The sequence below is a fragment of the Eschscholzia californica genome, unplaced genomic scaffold, assembly GCF_041429995.1.
Source record: "Eschscholzia californica isolate CP2 unplaced genomic scaffold, dmEscCali1.0.p SCAF_3, whole genome shotgun sequence".
Taxonomy (NCBI): domain Eukaryota; kingdom Viridiplantae; phylum Streptophyta; class Magnoliopsida; order Ranunculales; family Papaveraceae; genus Eschscholzia; species Eschscholzia californica.
This window is the reverse complement of record NW_028238420.1, coordinates 34,951,059-34,966,408: the sequence shown is the minus strand read 5'-3', so window position 1 is coordinate 34,966,408 and position 15,350 is coordinate 34,951,059. Positions and strand designations below refer to the sequence as shown.

The 15,350-nt window shown below is 33.7% G+C and overlaps 2 protein-coding genes across 2 annotated transcripts; both read left to right on the top strand.

Moving 5' to 3' along the window:
• Positions 1-239: 239 nt before the first annotated feature.
• On the top strand, positions 240-6,707 carry LOC147549797 (TRAM, LAG1 and CLN8 (TLC) lipid-sensing domain containing protein). The gene is made up of 9 exons (XM_086671079.1): positions 240-751; positions 1,063-1,180; positions 4,506-4,594; positions 4,690-4,828; positions 4,922-4,996; positions 5,266-5,387; positions 5,473-5,548; positions 5,761-5,820; positions 6,427-6,707. The coding sequence occupies exons 2-9, from the start codon at positions 1,085-1,087 to the stop codon at positions 6,562-6,564; spliced, it is 795 nt and encodes a 264-aa protein (XP_086527205.1). The 5' UTR covers positions 240-751; positions 1,063-1,084; the 3' UTR covers positions 6,565-6,707.
• Positions 6,708-10,423: 3,716 nt separating this feature from the next.
• LOC147549796 (calcium uniporter protein 2, mitochondrial-like) lies at positions 10,424-12,944 on the top strand. Its single transcript, XM_086671395.1, has 2 exons — positions 10,424-11,274; positions 12,189-12,944. Exons 1-2 carry the CDS (start codon positions 10,819-10,821, stop codon positions 12,687-12,689), a joined length of 957 nt encoding a protein of 318 aa, XP_086527521.1. The 5' UTR covers positions 10,424-10,818; the 3' UTR covers positions 12,690-12,944.
• Positions 12,945-15,350: the final 2,406 nt, after the last annotated feature.

Below are 15,350 nucleotides of genomic sequence, written 5' to 3'. Positions count from 1 at the left end.
TGGTCACAAAGTAGGGGGCCATATAGGAATTAACTCTAATATATTTTGTGACATGTTTATTTTGGTAGAGAATATGATTAGTTACTCTAAAATTTTAGAAAAGAATGTAATTAAATGTCAAAGATAGTGAATCCAACAATTGGATATCTCAAAAGAATGAAATCCACAAGATTAATTACTGCCACATCAATTTATAAATATAAATTAAATTTTATATTTCGGAGAGAGTTTTTACGAACAATTTTATGTGGCATTTACCATTTGGATCACCCCTCAAAGTCTCACTTGCTCTACGAAGTTTAGTGAGAAAGAAAGGATCATCCCCTTTGATAAAAAGATAAATTAGGGATAATTCTTTGGATTGGACAAAAGATTAGAAGCTCTTAATTGAGGAAGTAAAGTCATCCCTCAATTCCATACGAGGCAAAGTAGTAGTAGTACTATAATTGTTTCTCTTTAGTCATTAGACAATCCCCTTGGGCCGTGACCTACACGTAATGGGAATCCATATCAAAATTCGAACATATCAGTCATCTTTTCTCTCTCTCTCTAAAATTACCATCGATCATCAATCTTCCTGAGCTTATTCCCCATTCTTCTTCTGATTTCTCACGTGAAGTAGTTCTCGATCTCTACCCTTATCTTCTTCCTGCTCCCTGCCTCTTCCCCGATCCCTGATTTTGTTTCTCTCTCTCTCTCTCTAACCCTTTCTCTCTCTCTTGCTGCGTCTCTATCTCGATAATTCTAGAAGGTACCCTTTTTCATTTACCTCTTTAGTTATCAATTCACTTGTAAGTAAGGATTATTATCTGTATTCTCAATATAGGACTTCTTAGATTTCTCTGGTATTTCATAATGTTAACTACTTTTAATTTCTTAATTTGCTCACTCTATTTTTTTGTATCTAGGGTTTTTTTTAACTTGTTTAGCTTTTTTTCTAGTTAGAATTCTATTGTTTGAAAATTGTTTTTAGGTTTTCACTTCTTTGATTATTGAAGTTTATGTTATGATGAAATTTGAGGATTAGTTCATCTGAATTTCTTAATTAATTTCTTGCTGCAGTTTGATCTTGGAGGTGTTTTCTATGGGTGATATGATAGGATTAAGCGATTATGTTACTTCAAACAAACAAGTTTTATTGCTGGTTTCGATTATATCCGGCATTTTCATGTGCAAAATTGTAAGTAAACTCTGTCTTGCCAATTGTTACCTACATCATGCCTTGAGATTGTTAGAACATATTTCGAAAATCTTAGATATCTTTAAATATATTAGTAATTAATATTTTGGGATAGTAGAGAAATTTATATTTAGTAGTTTTATATCTTTAAGAAACTTTACTATATTATTTTGTTTATTTCGAAGTTGTTAATTCTAGTTTGATTAGGATTAGGAACCCCAATACTATATAAAGGGGGTCTGGTATTTGCTTAATGCATCATGTTTTATGAATAAAAATTTAGTACATCTCTTTGTGAGTTTTTCGAGTTTTAAGTTTTAGATATTGATCTGAAGCTTTTTTAAAAGTTTTCCGCTGCGTTAGTTGACATCAAGAGCAAGGTTTCTCTTAGCTCAATGGCGGATGGCAAGGTAACAAAACAACCATCCACGGTGATTGAGGGATTGATGTTGTATGGGTAGCACTCAGATAAATCAATTAATAGAGGAAGTTCCTGAGATGTTTAACAACAATCTGAATATCGATGCAAACCCCTAGGCGATACAAAACGTGTTGAGCGATTCGCCCACAACCAAACTATTAATAGATACAAAAATAACACAACTAGTATTACTATAAATTTTGAAGTCATATATAATTGTGACGTATCTTTAATTGTGGATGAAATTAGTGATACTATTTCACATATAGAAATTCTTATACAGTTTGATGTTAAATCAGTTGTTCAAGAAACAAAATATGACATTTCGTGATCATGGAAGAGTCTAATATCATCAATTCACAAGATGAGAGGTTTGTTATTTCTAAAGAAGTTGTTAAGAAAGTTGATATCAAGGAAGACGAGAAACTTTATGCGTCAGATATTGGTCCGACTAATTTTCCTTCATATAGAGATTCTTTTCTAGTATTTTGTGAGTCTAAATTTTTTTTTTTTCATTGATTGGTTGTCTTATCAGGCAGTCTTCACTAAAACTTGTGGTTTTCAATCACCATATTCATGATTCTAACAAATTTATTTTTGGGGTGGAAAGAAAGATCGAACCACATCACAAGTGTAGTCGAAAAATTAACTACAACATACTTCAATTTAATCAAATCTGAATATTTGGTGATTCCTATGCATAATTCACGAAAAAATTATATCAACGGAGTATCCATCATTGAAGATATGTAAGAGTCTTAGAATATCTTCTGAAAATCTTCTTCCATCATTCTCCCCTACTTCAAAGAAACTCGCCTCGAGTTCACTAATCGATTTGAATGTTGTCTTGATGGGTACAAAGTTGATATAACTTTTTCGTGAATTATGCATAGGAATCACCAAATATTCAAATTTGATTGAATTGAACTATGCTATAGTCAATTTATCGACTATACTTGTGATGAGGTTTGATCTATTTTTTCATTTTAAAAATAAATTTGTAAGGATCATGAATATGGTGATTAAAAACCACAAGTTTTAGTGAAGATTGTCCGATAAAATTACTAACTAATCCATGAGAAACAACTTTAGATTCACATAATACTAAAAAATGATCTTCATATGAAGGAAAAGCAGCAAGATCGGTATCTGACTAAAAAAGTTTATCCTCTTCCTTCAAATCAACTTTATTAACAACTTCTTCAGAAATAACGAACCCCTGATCTTGTGAACTGATGATATTAGACTTTTCTGTAATCACAACAATGTGAGTTTTTGTTTCTTGAATAATTGGCTTAACATCACATTTTATATAAGAATTTCTATGTCTGAAATAGTATCACTAATTTCATTCACAATTAAATATTACCTTAAAACTTGTAATAATACTAGTCGTGTTTTCTTTGTACCCATTAACAAGTTTAGTTGTGGGTGAATCCCTCAACCCGTTCCCTGTTAGTGGTGGATTACCTAAGGTTTTACATGATATTCAGATGGTTGTTAATCATCTCACGAACCTACTTCCATGAATTGATTTATTCGATAATCCATCTTATCAAGTGCTAATCATACAACATTGATCCGTCGATGGTTGTGTATCTAGCCTCACCTTCTGCCATTGAGTCAGGAGAAACCTTGCTCTTGACGCCAGTTGTCACAGCGAAAAACTCAGATAAGCCTCAAATCTCTTTACAAAACTTAGAAAACTCAAAACTCACAAAGAGTAAAAGAAATAGTACTTAAATTTTATTAATCAAACTTCATCAATTAAACAACTACTGAATCTCCTTTATATAGTTTTAGGGTTTGCAAAAACTAACCAAACTAGAATCAACAACTTTTAAATAAATAAAATCCTAAAAAGTTTCTTAAAAATATAAAATTATTAAATATAACAATTCTCTACTGACCCAAAATATTAAACTAAATATTGAACTACTAAAATTAAAATATTTTAAGATATTTCGAAATATATCTTCTGAAAACCTCCCTACACCACTTCATTCACTGTAACTGTTCACCTGTATGAAACAATTTTATGTTCAATCAGAATTATTTCTTGCCTAATAGTAATAATTGCTCAAATTGTATCAAACTTAAGATTTTGAGCCAATTATTGTCCAATTGATCTTCTTTAAGTGAATTTACTCAAAGAGTCAAATCAGACTGAATTTTGATCTGTTCACTTTCATGGCTTCCACGTGTGTTTCTACTGTTGATTTGATATAGGTAATTCAATGTTTGGGTCTTTTAGTCGGTTGAAACATGAAATGAATGATCATAATCGTGAGAATGAATGTTTGTGCAGTTAAGAATTTGGCTAAGTGTCCAAAATTTTGCATAAAATTTCTTTCAAGTGTTATTGACTTTATCATATCATCATATGACGCCCTCTTCTTTGTTTCTAACCCCTTTTAAGCTTTGAGAGTTTAAAGATGGAGGGGTTAATCTGTCTGTTCCTGTTAGTCTGTTCTTTTTTCTTATCTTGCAGATTTACGATATTCATCTCTACCTAAAGTTGACACCCTGAACATTGGCAAGGCATTTCGAAAATGCACCGAATTGAATCCAATGCTGCTTCTTAAAAACCAAAACCCTTATTTGAGGTTTCTAGTAATTGTTTCAAATTTTTTGTTCTACCGACTGAATTGGCTAGTACGTTTCATAACTTGGTTAAAATCTGAAGGTGTTTCTCCAGACACCCGAAGAATTGTGAAAATCCTTACTTGGTAAACATATCGAACTCGCGGAAATTGATTAAAAAAGAAACCACTTTATTTTATCAGCTTTCTTTAGTATCCCTTTTCTATCTTCTAGTTAATGTGCTTTGTTCTCCATAAATCTCTGCATTTCGGCCACTTATTTATAAATATTCTGAAACATGTGAAACTTTTCTACTTGAAGGTCTATGAAGTTACAGGTATAATTAGCTCGTTGTTATTTAAAGGCTATAGCAGTCTAAACAATTCACAAAAGATTGAGTGGAACAACAGGTAATATTTCTTCAAGGGTACAATTTTGTTTTACTCCCTTAAGTCAGTATTAAATTGGTGTCAGAACTTTGAGTTTGATAGTTCTTCACATGCAGGGGTTTCTCTACATTCCACGCATTTGTTGTTGCGATTGCAGCTTTCTATCTTGTTCTCGTATCAGATCTCTTTAACGAAGATGATCGTAATGTGTTGCTTGTAAACCGAAATTCTACCTTTTCTAACACCATACTGGGGGTAAGTATGATCTGTAGAACTCTACAACATGAATCTGATTTGAATATAGGCTGTAGAGAGGTATACTGAGGCTGCTGAACACCTTTCTTACAGATCTCAGTCGGATATTTTCTCGCGGATTTGGGAATGATCCTCTGGCTTTTTCCAGCTTTAGGTGGTCTGGAGTATGTAAGTGAAACAGCTTATGTTAGATTTTAGATTACCATTTTTTTTAAAGAATGGAACATTTAGGTTACTTGAGATTGTTCCCCGGGTTGTCGAATTTGAAACTTAGCTTATCACAGAGCAGTTCAGTTTCTGAATATCACTTGTCAAGAAGCAAGACAATTTGAGATACTCTTACCAACTAAACCACTTAGTTGCTTCATTGATATTTAAAACAATAGTTGTTTACTTGTCTATACATTTCGATTGAGGTCTATATGTTTCTTTCTTAGGTTTTGCATCATGGACTCTCCATGTTTTCAATCCTACTCGCACTGATAAGTGGGCAAGGACAAATTTACATATTGATGGTTCTATTTTCTGAGAGCACAACTCCTTTAGTAAATTTAAGATGGTAAGTTTATCAAACTCAAGTTTCTCGAAATGAATTTCTTCACCAATTTATTGTTAGCTTACCATCAACCAAAATACATTTGTAGGTACTTGGATTTGTACGGGAAAAAGGGCTCTAAGCTGTACATTGTCAATGGCATCGCTATGTTCCTCGGTTGGCTGGTAATATTAACCACCATTAGGCAATATTTCATAAGTTCAATGTGATAGTCCACTAATTAGATGGAAATCTCTCGTTCTTTACATTCTCTTTCATAATATTGTCTTTTGACTGAGAAATATTGGTGTTTTTGTACTTAAGTCTTCCAAGATTTGCTAATCTCTTTAACGTCATGACTACATGGCCGTATTTGACATTTGCATTTATGTGACAGGTTGCGAGGATTCTTTTGTTCATCTTCTTCTTCATCCACATGTTCCTCCATTTTGATCAAGTAAGTAATTGCATAATCTATTCCTCTTATTCATGAAAGTTAAATTGTATCTGTAAGAACTCCATTATTCCTTACAAAGTATCTGTAGTTCTTTGTGGGTATTAGAACCCCAAGAGGTGAAAGAGCTCTTAGTTCCTATCTTTCGCCATCAAGAAGAATTTAGCTGAAACGTCTCAAAATTGTTGACGTTTACACAATGGACATGAACAAACCGAAGAAACTTAGTAGGCTCACTGGCTTATTTGAGCCTTGGAAACCATCTAGTCTCTTTGAGTCGCTCCGAAGAATTAATTCAAGAGTAGAAGTTCATTGATCAAGCACGTAGATTTTTCTTACTGAAATAGTTTTCTTTGTTAGTGGATAGGACGAATCAGTAATGAGTAATGAATTAGCTTTGCTAGATGTGCATATTTCCTAGTGAAACCAAAAATGTTATATTCCTAAATGACAAGAGTATTTGGGCCTACACGTCGGGCCTGTGGATTATTGCATAGCTCGATAATGCATTCAATCACAACAGATTCGTCCGAGATGCATTTGCTATTTCTTTCATATCTTTAAAACAGGCAAATCTTGTATTTAGGTTATTTATGTTCTCTTGGACAGGTGAAACAGATATTTCCATTGGGCTTCTATAGCTTGCTTGTGGTTCCTCCAATTTTGTCAGTGATGAATGTATATTGGTTTTGGAAAATTGTTAAAGGGCTGGTGAAAACTCTAGCAAAAGCTAGACACAGTTCCTGAATCGCATGCTTGAAACTTTAGCTTCTATGTAAATTTCCATTAGGAGGTGGGTTGATTATATTTCCCTGAAATATTTATATACATTTTATAGCTTCATTTTCTTCTCTGGTTTTAGAAATGAAAATTCAGGTTTTGCTTTTCTACAAGGTTTATAGGTGGAAGATTTTGTGGAATCGAACGTGTTCGTATATATTAGAGGCCATCCGTCCTTAATCCTTATGAAATAAGGAAAGAAGACTGACAACACAAGAAAAAAATGGATAAACATTGTAAAGTAGAAACAAGTCGATAATGAAAAGAATGCGATTACCCAGAATAAGAATAACAATCTTGTAATTTCACCAAACATTGGCGAAGAAGAGTCTCTCAGTTACCATGGTTATCTCAGGAACAAGGATGGGAAATTTGATTGGCGCTGCCCATTTTGTTAAAAGGCCTCCCCATGAACCATTTCACTTGCTAAATAATCATTGAGGGGGGCCCTTTTAACAAAAATGAGGGGGTCTTATAAAATCTCCCTCATTTTGGGCCTATCTATGTTAGTAGCACCCCGAGTCCTGTGTAGACGAACCGTTTACGAAAAAAAGGAATTCAGTAACGCCTCCGTTTACATTAATCGCCTCTGGTCCCTTGGACTGGTCTATTCGCTTGGACCACCCCACATTCAAGCATCTTTAGTAGTGTGGTGTTAGGATTCAGCCGATTTTGGAACCCGTCACTTTGTTTTGTTCCTGAAAAATCGTCTTATTCTACTATATAACCCTAACCCAAATAAAAACCAACCATCTAGACTACCCAATATAAATTAGAATAATGGCGAATTCAGAGAGATAACGAGAGGCTTCAAAGATTATCTCAATTTCAAATGCTTCAAAAGCACATAAAATAGAACTTCTGGAGATTTTTACTTCTGATTTAATGTTGAAAGGTGATAGAGGGACTCCCTAAACCCTACTCTCAAGTGTACTCCCTCTCACATGAGGGAGGCCATTTTAGTCTTTTTACAGTTTTTGTCAGATTGAAATGACCAAAATACCCTCCCATGTGAAGGGGAGTACACTTGGGAGTTGGGAGTATGGTTAGGGAGTCCCCAAATCATTTTTGTTTTTTTTGTTTTGTTTTTGTTGAAAGTAAATCATTTTTGTTTAATGTTAGCTCGGGAACCCATTTCTACCACTAGCTCACACATGATATCCACACATACAACACATGAATGTTAAGACTCGATTTTGGCCAGTAACTCACTGGATGGCATCTTGGTGGAAATTATCTCCTCTATTTTTCGCCTCCTTTCTCTCTAGGGTTTAGGCGAAAGCTGAGGATCAGATGCTTGACATTATGGATTTCAAAACTATCCATCTAAAGGTAACCCTGAGAGCATCTTCAGTGGGACACTCAAACTCTAAAATTTAGAGTGCCACTTAGGATTTGTATAGATTTTATTAAAAATCTTCTTAAATAGGACACTTTACAGATCACTCTATGTTAATGTGGATCATTTATTAATAGAAACATTCAAAAATTAGAGTGTCTCCTTAAGACTCTCTAAGTGTCACTCAATATGATTATATTGACACTTAAACTTCGTAAAAAATTTGGGTTTAAAGGGGCACACACACCAATAATATTAGACCCTTTTAGAACTTCCCAATGCTTGCATCCAAAATTTTCCCTATATGAAACCTCCACTAGTTCAACTACTCCAACTCTGATATGTCCTTCAACCCTCGAAATAGAAACTATGATCAGCCACCGCCCACTTTGGAGAATGGAGACGTTCCTAGTAAACTTTTGTTTTTGTCGAAATATCCCAAGAAACTTGGTTTCTATTTTTATTTATATTCTTTTGCTCTTACTGGGAAGGTGAGACGGATTTAATTGTATCTATAGCTGAAGTACCTTATTGTTGTTGGAAGTTAAACGTAAACACAACTATTTTGGTTTTTCACCTTTCTTCTCCTTCACTAAATATCTTCAAAAAAGAGGAGAAAGTATACTATTCTTTCTTTCTAAATGAAAGAGTAATTTATTTATCGTTCATTTACAATAATCACATCAGTAATACGATTATAAAGTTAAGAGACAGAGAAATACAATATCTTGGTTTAGTTGTCAAAGATAAATATCCCCATTACAATTGCTAAAATTAAGAAATACTCGTAAGGACATTTAATTCTCCTAGTTATCAATTTTTTTATTTAATCCGTTGATATAATTTTTTCTTAAATCCAAAATAACTAACTAATATACCACAATAGTTGACAATTAACTATAGAGATATGATTCAAAAACACAAAAAAAATTAGAGATTTCTTTTTTTTTACTTTATCACTTGAAATAAAACTAAGAAATTAGAAATCCTACATTTAAGTTTGACGGTACATTCATTTCAGTCAGTATACTTGTCAAGTCGAACCTTTATGCCTACTTCGTTCATCTATCTTTTCCTAGTTATATAGTGTATCCATGTTGTCGAACTACTTACGATCATTTTGATCGGCTATCCATTCTAGTTTCACCCATCTTGAACCGAAATCAGTTTTGGGAACATTAATCGTCCACTTGCTGGACACTTATGCCTATCAACCAGACCAGTAATAAAAAGCATTCATCTCAACTTTCCCTTCAACCCCGGTCGACACTCTACTTCGAATATTAATCTCCATCTTCGTCGTGCAGTTTATGTTGTTTATCTTCCAGCTCACTTTTTGTTGATTACATTTGTCTTTGGTTGTCATATAGATTTAACTCTAGATCCAAGTTCCGTAACATGTTCACTTCCACTCCTTTTCGCAATTTTATTGCGATCGTTTGTCGGATTAGCTGGGTATTTATACTCGGGCTATGACGCTGATCCCATTTACCAGGTATCTAACCTGTTTCTACTTTGGGTGTATTTAATCTATCTAAGTGTTACAGAAAGTTAGGTATGAGCTTCATCTTTTAATCAACCAGATGTACTCTCAAGATCAAATATCATATCTTTCTCAAGAAGAGCTCCCAGCCTCGCAAGCTACAAAATGAAGACTGCTCTACAAATCGAAGTTATATTATCCACTTCTTCAGTTCTGTTATTTTGTTTTATTACGTTACTTATTGTAGTTTTGTCTTTCTTGATTTATTGTAATAGACTCTTAATATTAATGTATTGCCTTTCAAAAAAGAAATTGACGGTACACTAGATAGTGAACCAGTGGAGGAAAAAATTTTCTCTACCACTGTGATCTTGGGTCACTAGTTATAAATATCTACCTCTATGATTTTGGGTCATTAATTATAAATATGCAAAACCCTTGCCTTTAATTGATGATGGAAAAGTAACCATAGTTTTCCAATCATAACTAAATAATGGACATGTCTGTATAAAAACCCCTAGAAAGAAAACTCTATATATTAACGCTCTTATAACTATTGTGTTTTCTCATTGTTGTGTAGTACTTTGTGTTTTTGTTTAAAAAGTATAATAATTGGTTCAAGTTAATAAGATTTTTATAAATAGATAAAAAAAGTTCTCACGGTTTTAATCATCGTGAAAAGTCTATAGGCATTTGAGTGAAAGAAAATCTTGGATGGTCTCACCATTTCTTCCTTTACGTCAATAAAATTCGTGGCAAACTTTCGAAAGAGAAATATCGAAATGATGGTGGTGGAAGGTGAAGGAGAGGAAGAAGATTTGAATTTTCTGTTAAATAGTCGTCGATCGTGATCAACTGATCGTGAGAAAATCTTTTGAACATCTAAAATTTTCTCACCCAAATTTTCTCTTAATCCCAAACGAAGCCGGGGGTGGTAGCTAAATAAAGTAACATGTGCTTAGGACACATGCTACTCGACCTTAATTCTCTTACCCACCAAAGTTCGCCTACCCACCAAACGGGACTTTAATATGGAAATAGTTTCGCCGTCCCGTTAAAAATAAACAATTCTCATTTTGCTTCAACCTTTTTAACTTTGACGTATCGAACTTAACGGACCGTTTGTGTTTCCCCTTTTCTTGCGCCATTAAAATAGAAACGAAGAAACCTCCTTCCCTCTTTCTCTTCCCACACGGAAAGATAAGAGAAAAAGCACAAGAAAACCTATTCCCTTCATTTATAAATTTCCCCAGAATTTCAAACCTCCTTTTCTCTCTCTCTCTCTCTAAAAATGGAAAATAAATTATCCTGTACCTTATCAAATTATATAGTTTTCATTTCATTGTAATCAGATAAGAAAGAAATTAAGTGGGGAAGAAGAAAAAATTAGTGGGAAGAAATGTGGAGATCATCAGGTTTAATGTTAGTAAAGAGGAGCTTGATGAAATCAGCTCCAATGGGGTTGAGAGAGAAAGTCAGTTTTATTGTTCGTCCTTCTGCTGTGGCTTTTTTCTCATCTGGGGAGACAACAACAACAACAACAACCACCACAAAGGTTGAGTCAGATCAAGATGATAATAGCTTTAACAAAGGAGGAGTTGGGGGAAAAAATGGGGTTGATTCGATTTCTTTTTCAGAAGCAAAGAAATTGATGAGATTGGTTAATGTTGAAGCATTAAAGAGGAAACTTGGGATGGAAGAAGAAGAGGTTATTGGGTATTCTGATCTTCTTAAAGCTTGTGAAAGTATTGGTGTTGCTAGATCTTCTGATGAAGCTGCTGCTTTTGCTAGGGTTCTTGATGAAGCTGGTGTTATTCTTCTTTTTAGAGATAAGGTTTATCTTCATCCTGATAAGGTTTCCCCTCTTTCTCTCTCTCTCTCTCTCTCTAAATTTTGTTCAAATAGTGCACTAGTAGATTAAAGGGGATGCAATTTAGGTTTGAAGATTGGTATAATAATCTTTGATTTTGATGGAAGTGTTATATAATTTCTTTTATAATGTTAGTATGAGAGTAGGGTCTCTCTTTTTTCTCAAGGGCATTTTATTGTTAATTTGTTCATTTCCATGGAATAGTAGGTTTTTTCATATCTGGGTCCTCTTCAATTTTTGCCCTAGATGTCTCTCTCTCCCACCCAAAACTAAATTTCCATTTTCTCTCTTACCCAAAGCCCAAAGGAAAGCAAATTTGTTTACATGTGTCAAAAATTAGAATAAGATTCTGATGATGATCTATAACAGATAATACAATCATTGGGAGCTTACACTATTAGCTCAAATCAGATGAAGAAACTATAAAATTTCCACCTACAAAAATTAGAAGGAGGTTATTTTCATTGATGTTGGCATCACAATTCCTAGTTCAATCCTATTTCTTGAAATGTACTAATGGTTATATTGGACTGTTGAGAACAAAAACACACTTACCGATTGTTCGTTCTTGGCGACGTTCCCTTACGAAATTTACTATGTTTCTTAGGTGAATTCTCATTTGGTTGAAGCCTTTAATGTGTGATTAAGGTGCAAGTTCTTATTTTCAATTTCAGATGTGAAATCTATCTGGAATATGAATTGACTCAAGTCAGAATTTCATCATTTTTGCTTCATGCGTCTAAAACTCTTCTTAATGGCCGACTCGGAGCTTATTTTGGGTCCATTTGTTTCAAACATAGAAGTCTGATATGTTTTTGTCTGACTCATTTCAAGTGGTTGAAAATCATGTTAGGTGTGTATAGAGAGGTAAAAGTCTGATCTTTCTTTTTTGGTTGAAGGTGGTCGATTTGGTAAGGAAGGCAGTTCCTCTTGCACTAGCACCTGAAAATGATCCAAGAAGAGATGAATTAAAGAAACTACAAACGGAGAAAGAAGAAATAGATGACCTAGCTCACAAGCAAGTTCGACGAATTCTATGGTCAGGTTTGGGTGTCTCAATATTACAAGTTGGACTCTTTTTTCGACTAACATTTTGGGAGTTCTCATGGGATGTCATGGAACCCATTGCTTTTTTCACCACAACTACTGGTTTAGTTATCGGTTATGCTTACTTCTTATTCACATCAAGGGATCCAACTTACCAAGACCTAATGAAGAGATTATTCTTATCAAGGCAAAGGAAACTCTTCAAGAGACAGAATTTCGATATTAATCGATTTCTTGAGTTGCAGAATCAATGCAAGTCACCTCTTGAAACCAAAACTTCTGCAAGAATTCGAGCTAAGTTGGATTTAGATCCTCATGATACTATCAATGTTCCAAAATCTTCGGTCGCCTAGTTTTTGGTAATGGAGATTCGGGGTCTAACCAGAATATTTACTGGGATGCTAACAGAGTTGTTGGTTGTTTTTCTCTTTCTATTTGGGTAATCTTTTTGACATTCAATTAATGGATGAACAGTATAATTTGCTCTGTTCTTCTCTTATAGATTGTACTATGAGAGGTGCAAAATTTGATGTACTTCAATTTTGTAACAAATACTGATTTCCTTATACTCAATGACATCTGTTTTTTTTTTTTTTTAATTACAAAAACTTGTAACTCTTCATTTGATTGACATCTAATTTGGGGTCGAATCTAGATTTTAGAATGTTTGTATTTGTCTGACAATACAGTGACTGATTTTGGTTCCATTTTAGTGATTGATTTTGGTTTCGTTTTAAGAAGGCATATCGGATGACTCAAAAGCAGACAAAGCGAAAAAACACAAACACCACTTAAGTTGTGTATAAAACCACGACTATGTGATTATAATTTTTTTCCATAACGTATTTATATTTATTAATGTGGTTGTTGTAACTATAGTATTTCACATTTCATCAAAAAAAAAAAACTATAGTATTTCATGTTATAGTTTCTAAGCCATTAAACTAACTTTTTTAGTGTAACTATCTTTCAACTATTTCAACAAAAAAAATATCTTTCAACTATACTAACTTTTAACGTAATAGAATTTTCGAAGTAGTTAGGGTGTTGTATAGATTGATAAGGCATGGCCCAAAAATTTAAATGAAACATCTTCCAAGTCCCACATAAAAGTAGGATTTCAACTACACAAAATATAAGTTGGTGGTGGTTTTAAATATACTTAACTTTGATACTTATTGAAGATGACCAATTCTAAATTTTGATAATGTTGATAAATTGACCTAGATTTATGCCTGTCTCTTTGAAAAGCCATATTACAAGACTATAAAGATAATGTTTTTTTGGTCTTGTATCATAAATTTTGAGTTGTTTACTTAATCTAACTTTTTTTTTTGTTGAACTAGTTTACTTAATCTAACTAGAACAAAATAAAACTCTTTCAACAAAAAAAAATAAAAAAAATAAAACTAAAAGGGAGTTGTTTACTTGTTTGTGGTTCCTTTACTGAAAAGAGCACTTTTTTCTCAGGAAAGTCGGATGTGCAAAAGGAAAACTGAGTGGTACACCAAATTAGATTTTTAAAAAGAAAAGAAAATAAGAGTGAACCTAATTTGACTTTGTTTGCATCCACCTTCAAAACTTCAACGCATAAAAAAAGGCATCCACCAAGTGTCAAGAATATTTTGAGGTTAAAGTTAGGAATATGTAACTTTTTTTTTTCGATGAGATTAGGAATATGTAACTTATAAATCATAGTCTCACCATATTTGGTTAGAGAGGTTTCAAAATCGAAAGACTCTGATTGAATTCTCTTACAAAATTTAGCTTAAGGCCCACCAACTTCAACTCAAATATCTTGAGTTGGAATTGGTGACTCACGCCGAATACGTCGAAATTCTGTTAGAAATAAGTTCACGGTTAATCTAATTCAACTCCAATATTCTAAAGTTGAAATCGGTGGATTTGAGTTGAAATATGTACAAAAAAAATTACTTTGATTCCAACGGTTTGAGTTGTATTCGGTAGTGGTTGTAAAATTCAAGCACAAAGTCGATTCGAATCTACTGAATTTGGAACCGTGGATTTGACCCAATTTTGTAGCTAAATCCGCTTGAGTCCACCGATTTTATATTGAAAAAAAAAAGAGAAAGCTTATAAGTGGGGGGTATTATTAATCATTTTCAAGAGTTTGATTCAGTTGAATTATGTAAAAATATTTAGTTTGATTTCACGAATTGGATTGTATTCAGTAGTGGCTGTAGAGTTCAAGCACAAAGCCGGCTCGAATCAACTGAATTTGGAGTCGCGGACTTGAGCCAATTTTGTAGCTAAATCGGCTTGAATCCACCGATATTTATCAAAAAAGAAAAAGAGGCTGTTTTTTTAGTGGAAATATTTTTAACCCTTTTCAAGAATGTGGAGAATGCCAATAATCGAGAGCCGTTAATAACACTATCTGGAGACGCCTTTAAAACTTACCTTATATAAATGTATTCGATCTTTTTTATGCTCTTTTGCCAAAATTTAAGGTAAGGTGAAGATCTACAAGTCAATTTCCTCGCAGTAAATTTATAGAAGTTACGAAAGGAAGATGTACTTTACAAGTCAATTTTAGGGTTCACTTGCATCGGTGGGGGAAGTGCATCAAACTATGAGGAAATGTTGAGAGGGGCAAAATGTAATGTTTACTTCCATTTGGTTGGTTATCTCTGTTGTTAGTTGATGAGGCTGCAATACGAACGCTAAACTGTAGACCGCGGGAAGTATGAAGATCGGCATTCTGAATGCCTTCTACAACTCCATATGTCAAGATCTTGATCGATGAACACCAACAACGTGTAGAAAAAATCTACAAAGGAAAAGACAGAAATAAACCCACCAAGTCGCGCAAGACAAAAAGTCTCTTGACGGTTATATTAGATTTCGTAGAGAAGACGTGGTAAGTGTACATAAATGGTTAGTAATTCCACCATTATCGTGTAGTCGGCGAATGACACAACTCGTAGAATGGTTGGAGCTCGGGTCTACGGGAACAGTGGAGGTCAGAGGCGTGAAGTCTCGTTGTTAATGGA

What these genes read in the sequence shown, in the direction of transcription:
- LOC147549797 (XM_086671079.1), top strand. Translation starts at nt 1,085, where the DNA reads ATGGGTGATATGATAGGATTAAGCGATTATGTTACTTCAAACAAACAA. An exon ending in GCATTTTCATGTGCAAAATT is followed by an intron (nt 1,181 to 4,505) that starts GTAAGTAAACTC and finishes TTCTACTTGAAG; the next exon opens with GTCTATGAAGTTACAGGTAT. An exon ending in CCTTTAGTAAATTTAAGATG is followed by an intron (nt 5,388 to 5,472) that starts GTAAGTTTATCA and finishes ATACATTTGTAG; the next exon opens with GTACTTGGATTTGTACGGGA.
- LOC147549796 (XM_086671395.1), top strand. Translation starts at nt 10,819, where the DNA reads ATGTGGAGATCATCAGGTTTAATGTTAGTAAAGAGGAGCTTGATGAAA. An exon ending in TTTATCTTCATCCTGATAAG is followed by an intron (nt 11,275 to 12,188) that starts GTTTCCCCTCTT and finishes TTTTGGTTGAAG; the next exon opens with GTGGTCGATTTGGTAAGGAA.